This window comes from Aquila chrysaetos, chromosome 25, assembly GCF_900496995.4.
Source record: "Aquila chrysaetos chrysaetos chromosome 25, bAquChr1.4, whole genome shotgun sequence".
Classification (NCBI taxonomy): domain Eukaryota; kingdom Metazoa; phylum Chordata; class Aves; order Accipitriformes; family Accipitridae; genus Aquila; species Aquila chrysaetos.
Window position 1 is genome coordinate 8,960,954 of NC_044028.1, and position 17,524 is coordinate 8,978,477.

The window sequence follows — 17,524 nt, forward strand, 5'->3', positions numbered from 1 at the left end:
ATGTTTTATTCTTGTAGGGTTGCTGTAAGCTGTCCTGTGTACCCTGTACATTTAAGGATACAATGAGAGAGTCTCCATAAACTTACTGGTCTTAAAATCCTGTAAAATGCTAACACAGGCAAGATAAATATAGAGTAATCAGATGGCAGAGGTTTTCCATCACTCTCTTCTGTGACCCATCCTGGCAAGTCCAACTCTCCTGATCCATGTGGGGTGCAAGAGAGGGAGCAGCTGCTCCCTGATGAGAGCCAAGCTGGTCCCTGATAAAATCCTTGTGACAGGTAACCTTATGAAAATTTGTCTGGGCTACACATGGTACGTGTACATGTAGCACACATGTAGCATGTGCAGCTCAGGTAGTACAATCCACCCAAGAAGCAACTAATGTAAGTCTTAAGAAGGGGGAAGACTCGGGTCTTGGTGCTTGGCTTGCCTGCTCACCCTGAAATGGCAATTTGCTGAACAAACGGAGTGTGCCAGCACCGGTACAGGATTACAGATGACAGCCTGAGTTGGCTTCACTTAGAACGCAAGGTAGCAGAAACAGCTTGCTGAAGTCCAAGGTCTTATGTGCCCTCCCTCCACCTTCCCACAGGCTCCTTAAAAACAGTATTGGGTTCAGTTATTGTTTATTATTGCATTGAAAGGATATTATTTGATTTACAAACACACATAATGTTATTTATTACATTTTTACAAACCTTTTGAATAATAAAACTATTTTACATAAATATGACTTTCAGTCCTCTCACCACCTGTTATTTATAAATATTTACTTTTCATATTTTTTGTACTATTTCCCAGGTCTTCATAATTCCTCATACTAACATACAGTAGCTGTAGCAGCAGCTTCATCAGAGAATTGTTTAATCAACCTTTTCTTCATTGGAGCTACTGGACTTGTTACAGCACTGCAGTCCTACAATGGTCCCTCTTCTTCCAATTCTTACCCTCCTGAATTATCATTTTTAGGAAATCATTCTCAGCATAAAGCAATCAATTAATGAAGATCCATTAACACTATTCCTGCACCTGTTAGCAGTGAACTCCTTTGATATTGTGACACTACATTGTTCTTTGGGAACATTTCCTGATGTGTCCTGTGTTTTCACTTTTGTGGTTTTTTGTTGTTGTTAATGAGATCAGCGAGATGTCATCATCATCATAAGAATAGTGAAGTCCATAGTGACTGAGGAATGTACTACGACCAGATCATTAATACTCAGAAACAAAATTAGGTTTTCTGGAACAGGTGGGTAGTTATTAATTTTAGAAGAAAGAAAGAATGATCAAACTTAACAAAATGCCAAAAGCAAACACCATTTTAAGGAACATGTGATCTTCTTGGCAAGTAGGTCTTGTTTTAAGATAATGATCCACAGAATCAGCAAATGAGAATTTCTTTGGTTTGTAACCAAGTTGATTTCGTGCCTTGTCTATTCGGAAAGTGTGAGTTACAGTAACGTTCCACACCTAAAATCCAAAAGGACAGTTATGGAAGTGACTTTAATGTCTGATTTTCTAGAACTTGGATGAGAATACATCAACAATGATATTACAGTGGAATTAAAAACATTAATAAAGATAGACACACAAAAATTTAACATTTTGGAGTGGGATTCTGTCCAGAGCTAACAGAATGAGTTGAGGTAGCTGACAGGGAAAGGGACAAAGTTTGGTGGACCGGGTGCAGAAGGAGTTTATGACACTGATTTCTCACTTGTGAATGTGAGATAAAGAACTAAGGAAAACCCATGCAAGAGATCAGCACAGTTCCCTCCAACTGGCTCTTCTGTGCAGGGAAACGTGCAATGGAACCGGATGAGTGTGGTGTGGCTTCTCAACTTTGCAGAAATGCATTAGCTAAGGAGTGGAAAACATGCACTTCTGGAGAGTTATATTCTCCACCTCTGAATGCATGGTACCTGTGAAAGTGCCTAAGTTGCATAGTCTCAGTGATTTCCGCTTCAGATATAGAACTATATAGAATATAGAAGTAAGTATAAAACCAGATAGATAAACTGTGGAACAACTGAAAAGCTACAGCAGAAGTTAATGAGGACCATTCAGTCCCTTCAGTGTCCTATTATGTTACATGCTACAATATAGTAAGAGACTGGGTGATAGATTAGTTAAAGCATTTTGGCTTATGTTATAAAACATAACATTGTACAAAAACATAAGTTAGATCAAAATGAATTTGTCCAGAAGTTGTTTTTTTTGCAGAAAATTGACTTTTCATTCCAATTTAGAATTATTTTTATTGGGCTTTCTGATTATTTCCTAGCCTGGTATTATAACTGCTACCACTTTGACCCGATGCTCTTGCTCTGTTCTCTTGGACCACCTTCCTTTAACAAGTAGTTCCACAGCGTAGGACAGCTTGCTGAAACCGACAATGTAGTGCCTGTTTTCCTCTTTGTGCCAGCTCCCTGTCAGTCACTCTGTCTTGCACCACTAGGATGTTTCTCTGGATCATCTCATCTTCAAGTAAGGATTAATTTCTGATGATTTTTTAAGGGGTGGCCAGGATAGCATGGAAAAATCAGGCTACAAAATGACTGTGTAAGCCCTGAATGGACTACACCCTGAGCAGAAAAACAGAGCTCTAATGCAGACAATCCTGTCTGCATCCAAAGGGTGTATCACATACTTCACGAGAATTTTGGTCAGAAATACATAAACATTCTCTCTTTTTATACATTTACCTCATTCCTTGTCAAGAAAGGTGTAAAGCTAAAAACTGGCTTTAGTATCAGGTGCAGATATTCCATCACGGTGGCTGTGGAACAGAAAGTTACTTAATGAGACAGTTGGATAACAATAAACTGAGATAATGCTGACATTGCACACCCTATAATTCCTACTGATATCAGAGGATGCAATTAAGGTGGTAGAAGGCAGTGTTTAATTTATAAAGTACATGACGGACTCAGTTTATGGATGGCCTTTAAACTTTATCTGGTATAATTAATGCCAAATGGCATAAGGGATTATTATTAATTAGAATAATATTAAGTTATATAATTCCTACAATTTGGGTTACTGCATTTTATAAAACCATTATGTAGCTTTATAGGAATAAGAAAACAAATTAAAAAAATAAATAGCACAATAATTAAGTATGTATTTTATTATTTTTACCTGCTATATGAGCCAGGAGAACAGGAATGTGTATCCAGGGTTTCCTGTAGCCTAATTTTTCAAACTAGAAGGGGTATAAAAGGAAAGAATAACAGAGAATTTGTATCAAATTGAGGGTGTCAATGAAGCATGAAAATGGAAAAATAAATGTTGATAAAACACGTATCTAAACTTTTTTCTAGCTAATGTTCCTATCAATACTGGTAGTAAGAAACCTGATTAAAACCCACCACTCATTCTTCTGTGCCCACCTCCCACCCTTCAAATGCAATTGGATGGTAAAGGGGAAACAATGCTATTTCCCAGGGGCGGGTGACCGAGGCTAGAATACTTAACTACATTTAGATACAGGCCCATCATACTACTGCAATAATTTTCCTGGAAGACTTTTCTGTGTTGGCATTGCAGGATCACAACTTTAGCATGCTCCTAAAATGCCAGCCTGATGTTTGTGAAAATACAACGTTGCCTCTTTTTAGCTTTTAAGATATGATTCTAAATGGCCTTCCCTTTTCTGCTGCAGTTCATGGCAGAACAAAGAAATAAACGATGGTTATAAAAGGCCTGACGTACTAGTAGTAGAACTTTTCGTGCACTGTGAGCTTGCTTTACAGAAATGCTGCTGTTCTGTAGCAGGTTCTATACCTCTCAACTAAATTCTCTCAAAACAATAAGGGTCAAACACAGTTACGCATCTCCAAAACTTCCCTTTAAGCTAGTGGAACTTTGGGATATGCAGGGAGAACAGGACTTACTTTAACATTAAATAATTCAGTAATTAACTTGTACTGAACTTCATTTAGTTAGTGTGGTCTTTTAGTTAACAAATATGAATAGGGCCCATACGGTGCATTAGAGCTAAATGTATGCACAATACATACTAAAGGGACTATCCATTCAGAAAATATCACGTTTTCACCATCATGTATGTAATACGCCTGACCACTCTGTTAAAGAAGCAGAGAAAAACAATTAGAAAAACACTATACATAGGATGGCGTTTCCTTTCTCTCTCATACCTACCCATCTTTCTTGATTTTGTGAATAACACACCAGCATGCATATGGTGAATGTACACAAATAATCTCAGCGAACTACCTTCATTGGACTTCACTGGGATCTCAAACATGTCTCATACTTTTGGGTAACCCCGTGGTGGTAGTAGAGCTAATCATGATTAACCATGGTGTAATGTAGATCAGAGCTTGGTTTCACTACGTAGTAACCCAACTGTTAGAGCATTAAGTTCTTCATGATGTGCAGAGGACAGAATTATCTTCATGAGGCCAACAGAAGTGGCAACACTGACAGCATTTAATAAACACAGCTTTTTGAGGTCAAGTTCCAACTCTGGCTAATTTTCCGATTAAAACAAATTCAGTACCTACATCCTGTGGGACATGTCACAGTGCCTGAATCCACTTTTGGCTTCCAGTCTATCTTCTTCCAGCCTTCTAAATGTGCAGGCAATAATTCCTTGACCACTGTGCTCTGGGTGAGGAGTCCATCCAACTGTGAGCACTATGAACCCCTGAGCACCCAAGCAGACCCTGGGAGTTTGGGCATTATGTCACTCTAAAACAGCTGCATAGCTTCCAAGCACTTAACTAGTTGACAGCACATGGAGAGATGTTCAGACGTGTCTGTACCAGTTGTCTGTATGTTCCTACCAATATAAATGAAGCTGGAGCCTTCAGGAGCTGTGAATGTAGCAGCTGCTGCAACACTGCCAGTCCTGTAATTCTTCACAGTCCTCCAATTGTTGTTGCAATTAGGACCAGTAGAAGAAAAAGAAAAACCTTTAAAATTGTCCATTAATTTTGTACTTCTCTTTTTGGAATTTTCAACCCTGAAAATTAAACTGGAATGCCTCAGAATGGTTGATCTAAATTTTATGCATCTGGAATCAGAATCTATTTTCAAAAGAATAACAGAATATATAGATTTGTATGATGGTGACTATATTAACCTGGTTAAAAATACTATTTCCTCCAATCAAACAGGAAATTATAAATTTTCAAAACAGAAAAAACCAGCATCAAAATATTAGCAGAATGTATTTGCATTTGCATTGTCCGTGTGCTTGTGGAGCCACAAAACATTTTTGAGAATTTAGCACACGACCTTTCGGAGAATCTTTGATCTCAAAAGATCAGAACTTAAACCTATTTGAGAGCTAAAGCTACTGGGATGCAATGTTTATATTGTTTACTTACAGCTACATAACCCTTCTCAGAGGTGAGAGCCTCAGCAGCTAGTAAGTGAGCTTGTACTAGATTTCCTATGTGAACCCAGTTCATCTGAACTTTGTGATTCCCAAACTTGAAGTTAAATAGTCTCCGCTGGATATTTGCCTGTAGAAACAGAAAACATGAAACAACTATGTTATTCCTTTATTATGCAGTATAATGTATTCATTTTAGCTCAGCCTGAATACTTGGAATTTGCTGTATTTGTGTACAGTTACAGCACAAGAAATGTGTCACAAGAAAAAACAGAACAGCTAGTTGGTGGTTTTATGAATCAAGGACTGTTGCAGCGATACTCAATAGCAAAATATGGTGACATTACAGTGTTTGGCTGAAACTAAAGTGCATATTGAAAAGACAATATTTCCATTAAACGATCAGGGATGCAAACCTAGTTCGTCTGGCATGGCATTTCAGCCTTGCCTTTTTATCTTTTCACTTAAAAGTACCGCTTGATCCTTGCCATTTCTGCAACGCTCCTATCATGCTGTTTGTTACCTTGCATCATCTGACCTGTCACCAAGCTTTCACAATGGCCTTCCTGGAGGAATTGTTAAGAACTGTCATCAAGATACTTCTACTTGTGTTATGCCCTTACAACTACTTGTAGTGTCCTCCAGAGCTGACTACATAACACGTACGGCTACTCGTGGCATGTGGCGCTGCTCTTCTGGTCCATATATGCCTGGTGGACGAAGCACACAAGTATGGAGCTTACCACCTCCTTGGAGAGAGAACAAAACGTGATTTTCAGGTAGCTTTGATATCAACATATGGCTGACATATATTGTCTGAATTTTACATTGTGAAAGTAAAGGATCGGTCTGACCATTCTATGTGATTTGGCTTCCTAGTAACTTGTTTTCATTTTTGTATAAAAATGAATTCAATAGTAGTGAAAGACTCTAGCTTAGCAGCCTGAAAAACTGAATCCCTCTGACCACAGAAGAGTTTGAATAGGGACGGGATAAATCAAACTTTTCTATAGATGTGCCTCCTGCTTGATTGACTTTTTCTATTTATTATAGATGTAAGTTTATAACATACATATTTGTCCATCATTGTAGACACATGCAATACTGGAAGAAGATAATTCAATTTGCTACATTTAGACACCTTGCTTGCTTGCAGCTCGATGGCATCACAAAGTAATGGAAGAGGTCTCTTAAACAGAGGCTTTCAAATTAGTTAGAATATTTTAAATCAAAATGAATACTTTAAGCTCTACTTGTGAATCAGTAAGCAGACTCCTCTGATTCCTGAGAATAGGCACAATTACACCTTTTATGTGGGCAAGTGTAACAGGTGGTAGGCATTTGCTCAGTAGTTAATCAAGGGTGCTAAAATTGAATCCCCACCTAATTTATGTTTGCCAGCTCTTCATTTGAGAGAAATCAGTAGGAATAGCAAAATATGCATGTAAAAGCAAAGATAAATATTGCCCTTTAATGTAGAGATAGATTTTTAGCCGCAGCTATTCGTGCATGTGTGACTTTAGAAGTTAACATGACCCTGATATTGCCAATCTGTTTAAGAAACTGCAATTATTCTTGCCAGACTCCTGCAAGCCTTTAGGGATTATGAGAATGACCTATTGGACAGTGCTTAGAGATTGGTATTATCAGGGAAGCTCAAAGTGATAGACTGAACGGGGAATAAAACCACAAATCCTGTACCTATTGTAAAATTGGTAAACTTTTAAGACGATTGGAAGAAGTAAGGTTAAATTTTCTGAATTCTCCCATCTATTGTCTGCATATAATCTCATATCTGTCTAGGTATACACATAAAAAAATTAATCATCCACCAAAGGGAGGAGTAGAAACAAACAAAATAAATCCTTATTGCAGTTAATTTAAAGTATACTAGTTATTGAAAAATGAGTAACCAGAGAATGGAATACCCATTAGCACTACCAATGATAGGAAAACCCCAAATGTTTTATATGTACCTTTGAGTAAAGTTCCATTAGCAGCAAGAACCATTTGGTCTGCAATTGCCTTTGTTCTAGAATAATGATTAAATTGCTATAAAGAAAGGCAGAATATGATCAACATTTTAATCACATTATTGCATCTGTAAAGGCAAACTTACTGTTTATGTCTGATAACATTTAAATCGAGCCAGCTTGTAGACATCAGCTGAGTAAAACCAAACTAGAAATAACAACAAGATATAGCAAATATATACTTTGTTTATGACAAAGAAACTTATCAGACTTACATTTTAGTTGCACACGTTCAGCTTCAGAATGAATTTAAGGCCACTAGTATTTACTAAACTCACTTTTTGTGCTGGATGTACTGAAAAAATTAATACCAAGCCAAATGTTCTGGTGGGTCACATAAGTTTGTTTTGAAAAAACATCCATTTTGAATTGGAAAAAGTTTTTTAAAACAGTAAGTTAAATATGAAATTAAACATTCAGACTTTCCTAAGAATGTTTCAATTTCTTATTGAAGCTATTTGGGAAGTTATAAATAATTCTCTCCCAGCTGTATCTTTTACTATTAACTTTAAAAATTGCACTGAAGTGTATTTAAACAATAGGATTCTGGACAGAGTTAGCACATGCTGGTTTAATGATTACTTATCCACGTGAGGTTATTTATGTATCTGTTGAATTTCATATTGCCATACTTTATATTGGATAATATACCTAAAAATCCCACCATGGAAAATTTTTCTACTCTCAGGTGGCTTAATCCACCTGCTCCACCTACCCCCGCTGCTTGCTATTACGCGGTCACCATTACAGAAAACATATGATTAGGGCTCAGACACATGCAACTAATTGCAAATTCCTGAAATGCTTTCTCAGAAGTCTGAGGTGCTGTGCACAAACTGACATATCCAACTAAGTATTTCAGGAGGCACCAACAGAGTAGTAGTCAGTCCTATTTAGGATTCCTGGACACAGGATGTACATTCTAAAATTACAGCTTTTAACTGCAGGCAGTGTACTGGGAGCAGGAAAGAACAAGTGGGAATAGTGAGTTTCAGACTTCAGATAGAAAATATTTCCTAAATGATCACAGTAAAGAAGAAAATGGTATTTTGGAGTTGCCCTGTGGTGACTGTAACTACTGCCTGGCCCGCAGCAAGAAAGCAAAGTTTGGGAACTTCAAAGAAGCAAAAATGTGTGTGATAAAGATGCAGAATTTGGTATTTAACAATACTCTTCTATGCAAAGGCTCACAGGAGCCCTAATATTCAGTATTTACATAGCGGATGGTCCCCTGAAAGCCCTTCCTCTTAAAATATTCTTATTAAATGTCACACTCCACTTTTCTTAGTTATTTTTAGGTATTTTATCATCTCACATCTGTCTAGTTACAGCAGATTAAAGCCACTATGATTTGAATATTTCTTCACTCATCATGGGTCAATTTTTCTTAATGAAAAATAATTTCATGGAATTTGATGCAATCTGTAGTAAAACAGCTTCTGCTCTCAGAACAGCCTTCACATAATCTATCCTTTAGAGCACAGTAAATGCCATGCCATCACATGAACAAAGTACCTTTTCCAGTGGAAAATACGGCACAGTTTCTTCATCTCCTTCTTCAATAGGATTCCCTCCAAATACCACATTCACTGTACTGGTGTATATCAGTCTAGAGATATTTCTTTGTTTGCAGACTACAATGGTATACAAAATAAATTATTTTAAAACAAAAATAAAGAGTGAGAAGCAACACATGAACTCGCAGCTTCTCTTTTTGAAAACAAACATTAAAATACTACTTTTTCTATAAATGTAATTTTAACATTAACTTATCATTTAATATAATACTATCTTTCATTCAGCTGGAATTTTTCATCCCAAATATCTGCTATGTAAATATGACATGTTGTGGTCACCAAACGTTTTATGATTAGGTACCCGCAACTATCATATCACCACTGGATTGTAGTCATCAGCTGGATAGAGGAATTATCTTGGCAGGGGGAAAAAAAATTCTCCTTTACTTCAGAAACATTTCTTAAAACATGTTCATTTTGTAAATTGAATAAAAAGGAGATGAGTAAGAGCATTTCTTGTGATCAAATAGCACTGACAACTCCCTGCTTCCTTCTGCAGGGGTAGCACTGCAGAGAGCAGCCTGTCTGTGGAGCAGTATTTTTGCCCAGATTTCAGCAGTGAGCAGTAAGCAGTACTGCTTCTTGCACCACAGTTTCATGGTTGCCTGTGCAGGTAACTGAAGTTGTGTAAGAAAATGTGCTAGCTCTCTCCGGTGTGTGACAAAACTGCATTTGTCTCAATCTGTTCATAAATGACAAATGACATGTTAGCAGCAAACATACGCAGTTAGTGTATAATCAGCAGTACCTTAAATACAAATGAAAGCAATATTATTTACAAAACAAAGTCTTAATTATGGATTCCAGTTGGATGTTAAGACATTATGTCTAAATTCTGCTGCATATATGTCATAGCAAACTTGAATAACATAAATTTGTTTTGATTTAACAATACTTCTAAAGTTTAAGTTAATTAATATTCAAAGTCAGGAATGTTTAGAATCTACAGAGCAGTCAGTCCAGTTGGCTCATTTTGAAAATAATGAATGTAGTTACTGTGTTGCAAATATTTGGAACAAAATACAATAATAAAATCTATTATTAAAACGTAGATTAACAGGCTCATGCTCCTCCCAGATTCTTGCTTTTTTGGGAGCCTGTGGAAATTTGACATGACATGTTTCTGTGGGTTCAGAGGGTGGGGTAAGAAGAAGGGAATATGTGGCAACCTCTTCCCTCTAACTCATTTAGAGTTTTACTTGCCTACCATTTCACTCTAATTATTTCTGCTTTTTTTTCAGTAATAACCCACAGGCAGCATGAAAATGGGTCTAAATAAAAACTGCTTTTGCCATTTTGCCTTTTTATTTTTTTGCCATTTGATTTTTTGAGGGAAAAGCAAAGAGAAAGTAGCATTGGTATTTACAATACACTGTGAAATGTTCTTTCTGGAATTGCATGTACAGAAAGAAATCTACTAACATTTTCCAGAGACAGTAGTTAAAAATCAGTATATAATAAAAAGGGATCACATTCAGACAGATGATCAGAAAGGACAGAAAATTTTCTACATTAACGTCATAAAATAATAACTAAATACACTTAGCACATCTATGGCTTCTGTTACCAAATGTTTACAACACAACAAACAGTACAGTATCTCTCGTGTTACTTCTATGAGGAAAGAGGATAACACTTCTCCATTACATAGAGTAAAGGGAAAAAATAACCAGTACGTGGAGGAGAGTTTAAGTCGGTCTGCCAAGGAATGAAGTCCAGGTTGAAAACCTATCCCCAGTTCAAACCAGTGGCAAATCTACCAGTTTTAATGGGACCTGCACACCTAGCTTTCCATCATAACTCTGAAAGGAGGGAGAGAAGAGCCTCATTTTACTGCCAAATCAACACAGAAAACATCCAATTAGAAGTTTTTAATTCATGGTTTGGATCAGATGCAAAGAAAGAAAATCTAGGTACGTACCATCAATTATTATTTTTGTGCCTCCGACATTTATGGATTCAATCTGGTCTTTCTTTTGAAGCTAGAAATAGAGTTTGCACAACATCTAATTAATTGAACGAGTCACATTCACAATATGATTGTTACAATTGCCAGATCTAGAACAGCTGTGGACTTTTTGTGATACATGTGTTACAGTTCTCTGTCCTTGCCAGGTACAGTGATTTCTAGCCCTTCTCATTTTTGTTGTCTTGTTCAGTGTATGAATAAATTAAGCTGAAAAATGAAGGATAAAATGCATCTGAAAGGAAATTATAATGCTTCAATTTTCTGTCACACCCCAGATAATCCATAATATAGAACAGAAATTACAGGCAGGGCTTGTGCTCCCTGAAAGCTTTCACAGATTCTTTTTCCAGTGGCAATCTGTCTTGTTCCTGGAAACAGATTTGTAGTTTCATGACTTTTTTGATAACACCCTCTGTGAATATCACTGTTATTTAGCATAACTATATAGGGTTGCTGGTCTGTTTTCTCATGACTATGAGTTCACAAGAAGAAAACGCATAAACATTAGTTCTAGAGCAATATTGTCATGCTTCTTCAGATTAGAGAAAAAGGCTATGACTTCTTATCGAAGATCTTAAATCTATGATCTCATTTTTCTAGGGAATTTTGTATAGTACATCAGTTTCATGATTTGACATTTATTATTTAAGGAATACCTCCCTTGTTGCCTGTGTGGATGACTTGACCTTTATAACTAACTTCCATCTGACATAAATATCATATAATTACATTCTTTGCTACATGCAGACAAATTTTTGCTTTCACAAGAATAACGAAATAAAATGTTAGGAAAATTGTACTTGCTTGTTCTAATCCTGACATTCCACACGCAGCCACATGAAAAACACAGTCAACCCCTTCACATGCTTTGAACACTGCATCATAATCCCTCACATCACCCTGAAAAATGAGAAAAGAATGGATTTTTGACTGGTAGAGCTCATTACATTCTCTACAGAATTAGTACTAACTACGGCTATTAAGGAAAATCTAAAGTAATTCTGATCTATTTCTCACAACACTTAACTAGCATTAAATAAAACATTATAAAAGTGGAGAAAAAGCCACGACTAAGAATTTTGTCAGTGTTTTGTTGCAAAACAAATATGGCTCTTGTTGGCTTCAATTATAATGCGTATTTTCACACTTAGTCCTGCAGCCTGCAGGCTGGCAAAACTTGTTTGACTTGAATGGGAGCAGCATACGCTTGAGGGCTGGAGAATCAAGCCCCAAGAACAATAAATCACAGCAGGAAGGGTTCAGCTGTTTGCCGTGGAATCGCCAAATAAGAGAACCCCTCTTCTGTTAGCACTTTAAGATCTGACTCGTGCAATCTGGACAAACGGCTCTTTGCCCATCTAAGCTTTGTTTTACGTGCACTGCATGATAAATTTAATTACAGTTTTGTACAAGATTGAAACAAAAGAGTACACGCTATATGCATTTAATATTATATTAGTATACATTAGTGTATTATAATTGCATTATATGAAATGCTATATACTACTGAACACTGTACTGTATTAAATACACACGCACTATATCTAGTATCAAATGCTATGCTGTGCTTAGAATATTATATTGCATTTTTGTATACCAGGTAATACTATGTGAATAATACTTCACATACATACAAATATCAATAAAAATATAATACCTTTTTTCAGAAGTATGATATTTCAAAATGTTAGATATTATTTAATTTACTGTAATGAAATAGATAGAATAAACACAAAAGAAATGGCTGGAGGAAATATTAAGAAGTAACCTAATCAGTCTTTAACTCTCAACTTTTTTCTTTTGAGGTTGCCAAAGTGTTTCATAAATATGGCTGACTTACACTTCCTACCTTCAATCAAATACTAAAATAGCTAACCAGTATAAACAATATTAGCAATCTCTGAATCACCGATCAAGGCTCAGATCTCTGAAGTGACTTATTACTTTATTTACTAGGACTCGGTAGTTCCATTTTCTAGGTAATTCACCTACACTTTGTAATATATATTCTTCTAAAATTGAATTAGCAAAAAAAACATTCTCAGAAGATTGTCACATCTCTTGAGTCTCCTTTAGAAGATGCAAATTGCCATCAACCCACCAGCTTAAATCAAACTGTGTGGATTTATATCATTAACAAATCAAGCTTATGGTTTCTGAATGGTTCCTCAATAATACTTTCTCTCTCTTCCATATTCTGTAAAAGCTGTTTACAAAATTGAACTTAAGACCACCCATCCTGGGTCAGACTAAAGATCTGCTTAGCCTGGTATTCTGCCCAGTACACAGCCGTATCATGCATCCCCCTTTGCCTCCCTTACTGCCTGTCCCACATGGGGATGCCGCCAGAAGGAGAAAATCTGGCATCGCCTCGATAGACCCTGGCACAAAGATCCCGTGATCACTTTCAGTTTTGCCATCAACTTTCTAGTTCCAGGGGTGGCGTCAAAGAGTTCTTGCACTAAACGCTCAGACAAGGTCAGCTGAATGACACTCTGCGTCTAGCCAGAACTTGTACACGGTGACAGGAGCGTGCACGCACTGCTGGTGCCCCCCGTGCATGCAGACCCCCGAAGCTGAGTGGGCGAAGCAGCTGTGAGGAGTTGGTGCTCCCCACAGCAGGGAGTACTGGGGGATGCTGTCCTCCACAGATGGCTGTGAGCCGTTAAGTATTTGAGGTCTCTTTCGTTCCCCCTCTTTGGCAGACATAATAAATTCCTTGAATTGTTAAGAATGAAAAGGAATCGGTGATCACAGATTGGTGCCCTGGGAAGAGCAGGAACAGGGCAAGCATATGTGACACTTTCCCCCAGAATACTCTTCCAGTCTTCAAGCATTTTCATTCAGAAGATTTCTTGAGCCTAATTTAGCTTACCTATTTAGTAATCTCCAATGGAAGTAAATTTCTGGCGAGGCTTTGGACATGCCTTTTACCCACTGCACGAAAAACCAAACTCTTCTTGTTTGTAACGAACTGACTCCTCCTCATTTCACTTGATGGCCCTTCTTTCTTGTACGGGACAGGACAGTGAACAGTCAATCCCCATCCATCTCAATGCCATTCACAGTTTGTAGAGCTCTCCCGCTCCCAAGTCATCTCTTTCCCAGACTGGAAAGTCCTAGTTTCCTCAATCATTCTCTGCGCAGCAGTCATTCTACATTTATGATCACTTTTATTGCCCCGTCTTGCTCTCACCTTTTTACTCAAAATAATTTCCCTGAGCAGTAAACTTCATCACTTCATTGTTCACTCCTTCACTTAGGTGAGCTATGAATGCGTTGAATGACACTCCCAACACAGGACTCTGCAGAACTGACCACTTGGACTCCTGTTTGCTGTCTCTTACTCAGTTACTTAGGCATGTGAGGACCTTTTACCATGACTTATTATTGTCCTTAAAGGCTTTTCAGTAAAAGCTTTTATCAAAACTCCTTAAGAGGAAGCCTTGCTAATGTGCATAAAAGTAGTAGAACTTTATTTCACTACTGTTAAATGTGTAATTTCAACATACCTTGAAAAAATCAGCTCCATTTGGAATGTCCCATCTAGGTTTCCGTACATCAAACAGAACAACAGCAATTCCTGACCTAACAAGAGCACATCCCAGATTGTATCCCAGGTAGCCTCCACCTCCTGTCACCATTGTCTTTCTGCTTCTGTTAACCAGTAGTCCAGCATGCTCGTTTAGTTTCCTCTCACATGGTTGGCTGCTGTGGAGCTCTTCTGTGGAACCTTCTTGCATCACGACTGCAAGATAGAAGATCTCTTGAAAATTCCTGCATAATACTCTGAGATTTGGGTCATTTCAGTAATTTTCATGTTACAATGCTCCTTTTGTGACTATACTATTTTTATTTATATATGTTTATTATCTTAACATGTTTAAAATGTATAAATTCATAATTTTGGTGATGACTTTTCCATGTACAATGAGTAATGAGTCTGAATACTTTTGTATTCCAAGATTTAGTCTTTTCCTCATACCCACAAGTTTCATACTATATAGAAATGAAGAGAAATTACAGGATTTTAGAGATATTATAATTACCTAACTTTAAGAGGTATGATTACATTTTTGAAAGCTTGGTATATCAAACGTTTTATCCTTGAAAACTCACTGACTTCTGATATATTAATGCCAAATAGATGTTAGCCTACTAGTCAGGAAAAAAAAATTAGATAAGGAATATAAGAAAGGATTGATTCTGCTTTTAAAATCCGCTTTATTTCACATTTGGGTCACAGTTCTTCAGTAATGATAAAAATTTGTTACCATTTTAAACTTTTCTGGATACACACTAAATACACTTAACTAACTTTTGTCCATACTGTTCTCATTAGGGCATTCATGTACAGCTAAACTGACAAGGAACAGAAGAGATAAGCCATCTGCCCTGTGGGTTCATCTACTTGGGAAAGCTGATTAGAATATCATTCTGTGATAAGCAATTCCACAGGAGTTACCCATCTGTACACTTTGTTCTGTACTAAAAATGAGTTTATTCTACAATAATCACTCCTCTTTAGAAATTCACTCATATTCTACAATTAAAATGACTGGTATTCCAGATCACAATATACTCTGAGAAATTAGTCCAGTTAATTTTCCCACACAGACAGCCCCTATTGTCCTGATTCCTTGCGTGGCCTTCGCGCATTAGGATCTAGACTTTTATGTCCCCAGATAGAAATTCAGAATAAATACATCCGAAATCAGTCAAATTAAGTCACTGTAAAGTGGGAGCCAAACTGGGTACCTGCCAGTCTAATATAGGAATATAGACCCAATTCCTGCAGATTATTATGGTTTTCCCTTAATTGGGGTGGGTCCTCATAGCAACATCCGCACGCATGAGAGTACATCACCTTCCACCAGCTGGGCATAGGTAGTTAAGCATAGTTTGCTCTCAGTCATTTACACCAGGGTTCAGCACAGATTATGCAGAAACTGGGCATGACTGGTAACTGGCAGCTGCGTCACTTTCAGGGTGACAAAAAAATACTAGAAAAGCAACAGAAAATGCAGCCCGCAGTACACAAAGTTACAGACTATTTTTGCCATTGCTTAGTTAACTTTTTATAATTTTGTGTGTGGTATTTTTCTTATTTTATACGTTGTTTTTCAGATTTCAGACACAGGGAACTAAGTACCAGATTCTCCATGCGGTTTTAACACCAATGTCGGCTCACTAAATTCAGTAAACTGAGTGGCATAACACAGTGGAAAATATGAGCTCCTTATGCTGAAAAATATCCTGACATTTCAAAAATGAAAAATAATCCACATTTCCAAAAAATTTAAATTAGAACTAATATAATAAAACTAAACCAAGTATGCTCTCCTGTTCAATCAAGGAAATTTAAATTTGCATCTCTAGATTATGCTACACAGTAGTTTTAAGCCATATAAAATTCTTTTGCCTTACCTTCTGTGAAAAAGCACCTTTTTATACACTGTAAGGAAAACTAAGGTCAAACTTGTCACATATACCATAAACAGACATATTTGAAAAGTGGTATAATTTGAATACTTGTCATGAATACCTCCTTAAATTTTAAGTAAGCTGGAGGTTGTATCAAGAAGTTTGAAGATTCTGCTAGAAATCTCTTTCTTAAAAAGCACTAATAGCATTAATATATAAATCTGCTTCATGGAATTAGAAAATTATTATCAACATTTAAATGTAAACAATTTCCTGTAAGAAAATACTTATTTCCAGAACCAGTAACTTCCTTGTTTCTCTAAATTTATAGGAGCTATTCTGATTTATTAATGTATTCTGCATGATAAACATAGTTACAGCTTATGCAGTGCATGCAGTGTGAGTTACTCTTAGCTCCCTTACTGTCATTTCAAATATTACAAATGCAGAAATTACTTCCCATAAAAAGTTAGAGTCAAACATTTCAGTTTTTTAAAAACAGCTGAAGAAGTAGTTAAGTACCCTTGGTAGAATCCTGGACCTCGGCGTTCTCCCAGTCCTTGCTGTCCAAGTAAGATGGTGAGATTTCTATTTGCTGGACAATTAGTAACACAAGGGCATCAGGTAGTCTCTGACAAACAGAGATGCTCACGTGTGTTCAGGCCCTTTTGCTGTTCCTGCTCCTTTGTAGCTGGTGGCTGGGCTAGGAGCCAAAAAAGGGCAGGGCTTAATTTGTACATAATTTACGTTCCTTTTCAGGAAAAAAAGAAATATTTTCTCCACATCAGACCCTTCTAAATAGGATGGTATCTCTTACTGTTACCTGGTAAAAGTGTTGATAAGACATCAGACAATACAAATATATTATTGGTACCATCATTCTGTGGATAAATTGTACTAGATTGCTGAAATGTCTCACACTGTTTTTAAAAAGTACAGAGAAAAGGTTTTTTTACTAAAGAAAAACAGGAAAGAAATTATTAACACTAATGTTTAAAAGTGAACCTCTCCCACAGTTTTGTGAAAATTGGATAGGATACATCTCAGCTAGCAGCAGAGTTAATGGAAATACTTTTTCCTTCTACCTATGGTTTTTAATCTAAATTTGGATGAAACAAAAATTTTGTTTGGCAGTGGTACTTAGCACTTTTAT

General features: G+C 36.8%; 1 protein-coding gene across 4 annotated transcripts; it reads right to left on the reverse strand.

Annotated features, from left to right (window-relative positions):
• Positions 1-579: 579 nt before the first annotated feature.
• On the reverse strand, positions 580-17,060 carry LOC115335773 (putative short-chain dehydrogenase/reductase family 42E member 2). Of its 4 annotated transcripts, none has more exons than XM_030001941.2 (12): positions 16,894-17,060; positions 14,460-14,695; positions 11,752-11,847; positions 10,900-10,960; positions 8,917-9,035; positions 7,345-7,420; positions 6,035-6,078; positions 5,361-5,498; positions 4,026-4,091; positions 3,145-3,208; positions 2,709-2,782; positions 580-1,473 (listed from the first exon to the last, which is right to left on the reverse strand). In XM_030001941.2, the coding sequence occupies exons 2-12, from the start codon at positions 14,688-14,690 to the stop codon at positions 1,270-1,272; spliced, it is 1,173 nt and encodes a 390-aa protein (XP_029857801.1). In that variant the 5' UTR covers positions 14,691-14,695; positions 16,894-17,060; the 3' UTR covers positions 580-1,269. The 4 variants fall into 4 exon arrangements, with proteins under 4 accessions (XP_029857801.1, XP_029857799.1, XP_029857802.1 ...); XM_030001939.2 differs by having other exon boundaries at positions 6,035-6,117; XM_030001942.2 differs by lacking the exon at positions 4,026-4,091 and having other exon boundaries at positions 6,035-6,117.
• Positions 17,061-17,524: the final 464 nt, after the last annotated feature.

Coding starts and splice junctions, on each gene's coding strand:
- LOC115335773 (XM_030001939.2), bottom strand. CDS start 14,690: ATGCAAGAAGGTTCCACAGAAGAGCTCCACAGCAGCCAACCATGTGAG. Junction 11,848..14,459: donor ATGGAGCTGATTTTTTCAAG/GTATGTTGAAAT, acceptor CTCATTTTTCAG/GGTGATGTGAGGGATTATGA. Junction 10,961..11,751: donor GAATGTCAGGATTAGAACAA/GCAAGTACAATT, acceptor CTCTATTTCTAG/CTTCAAAAGAAAGACCAGAT.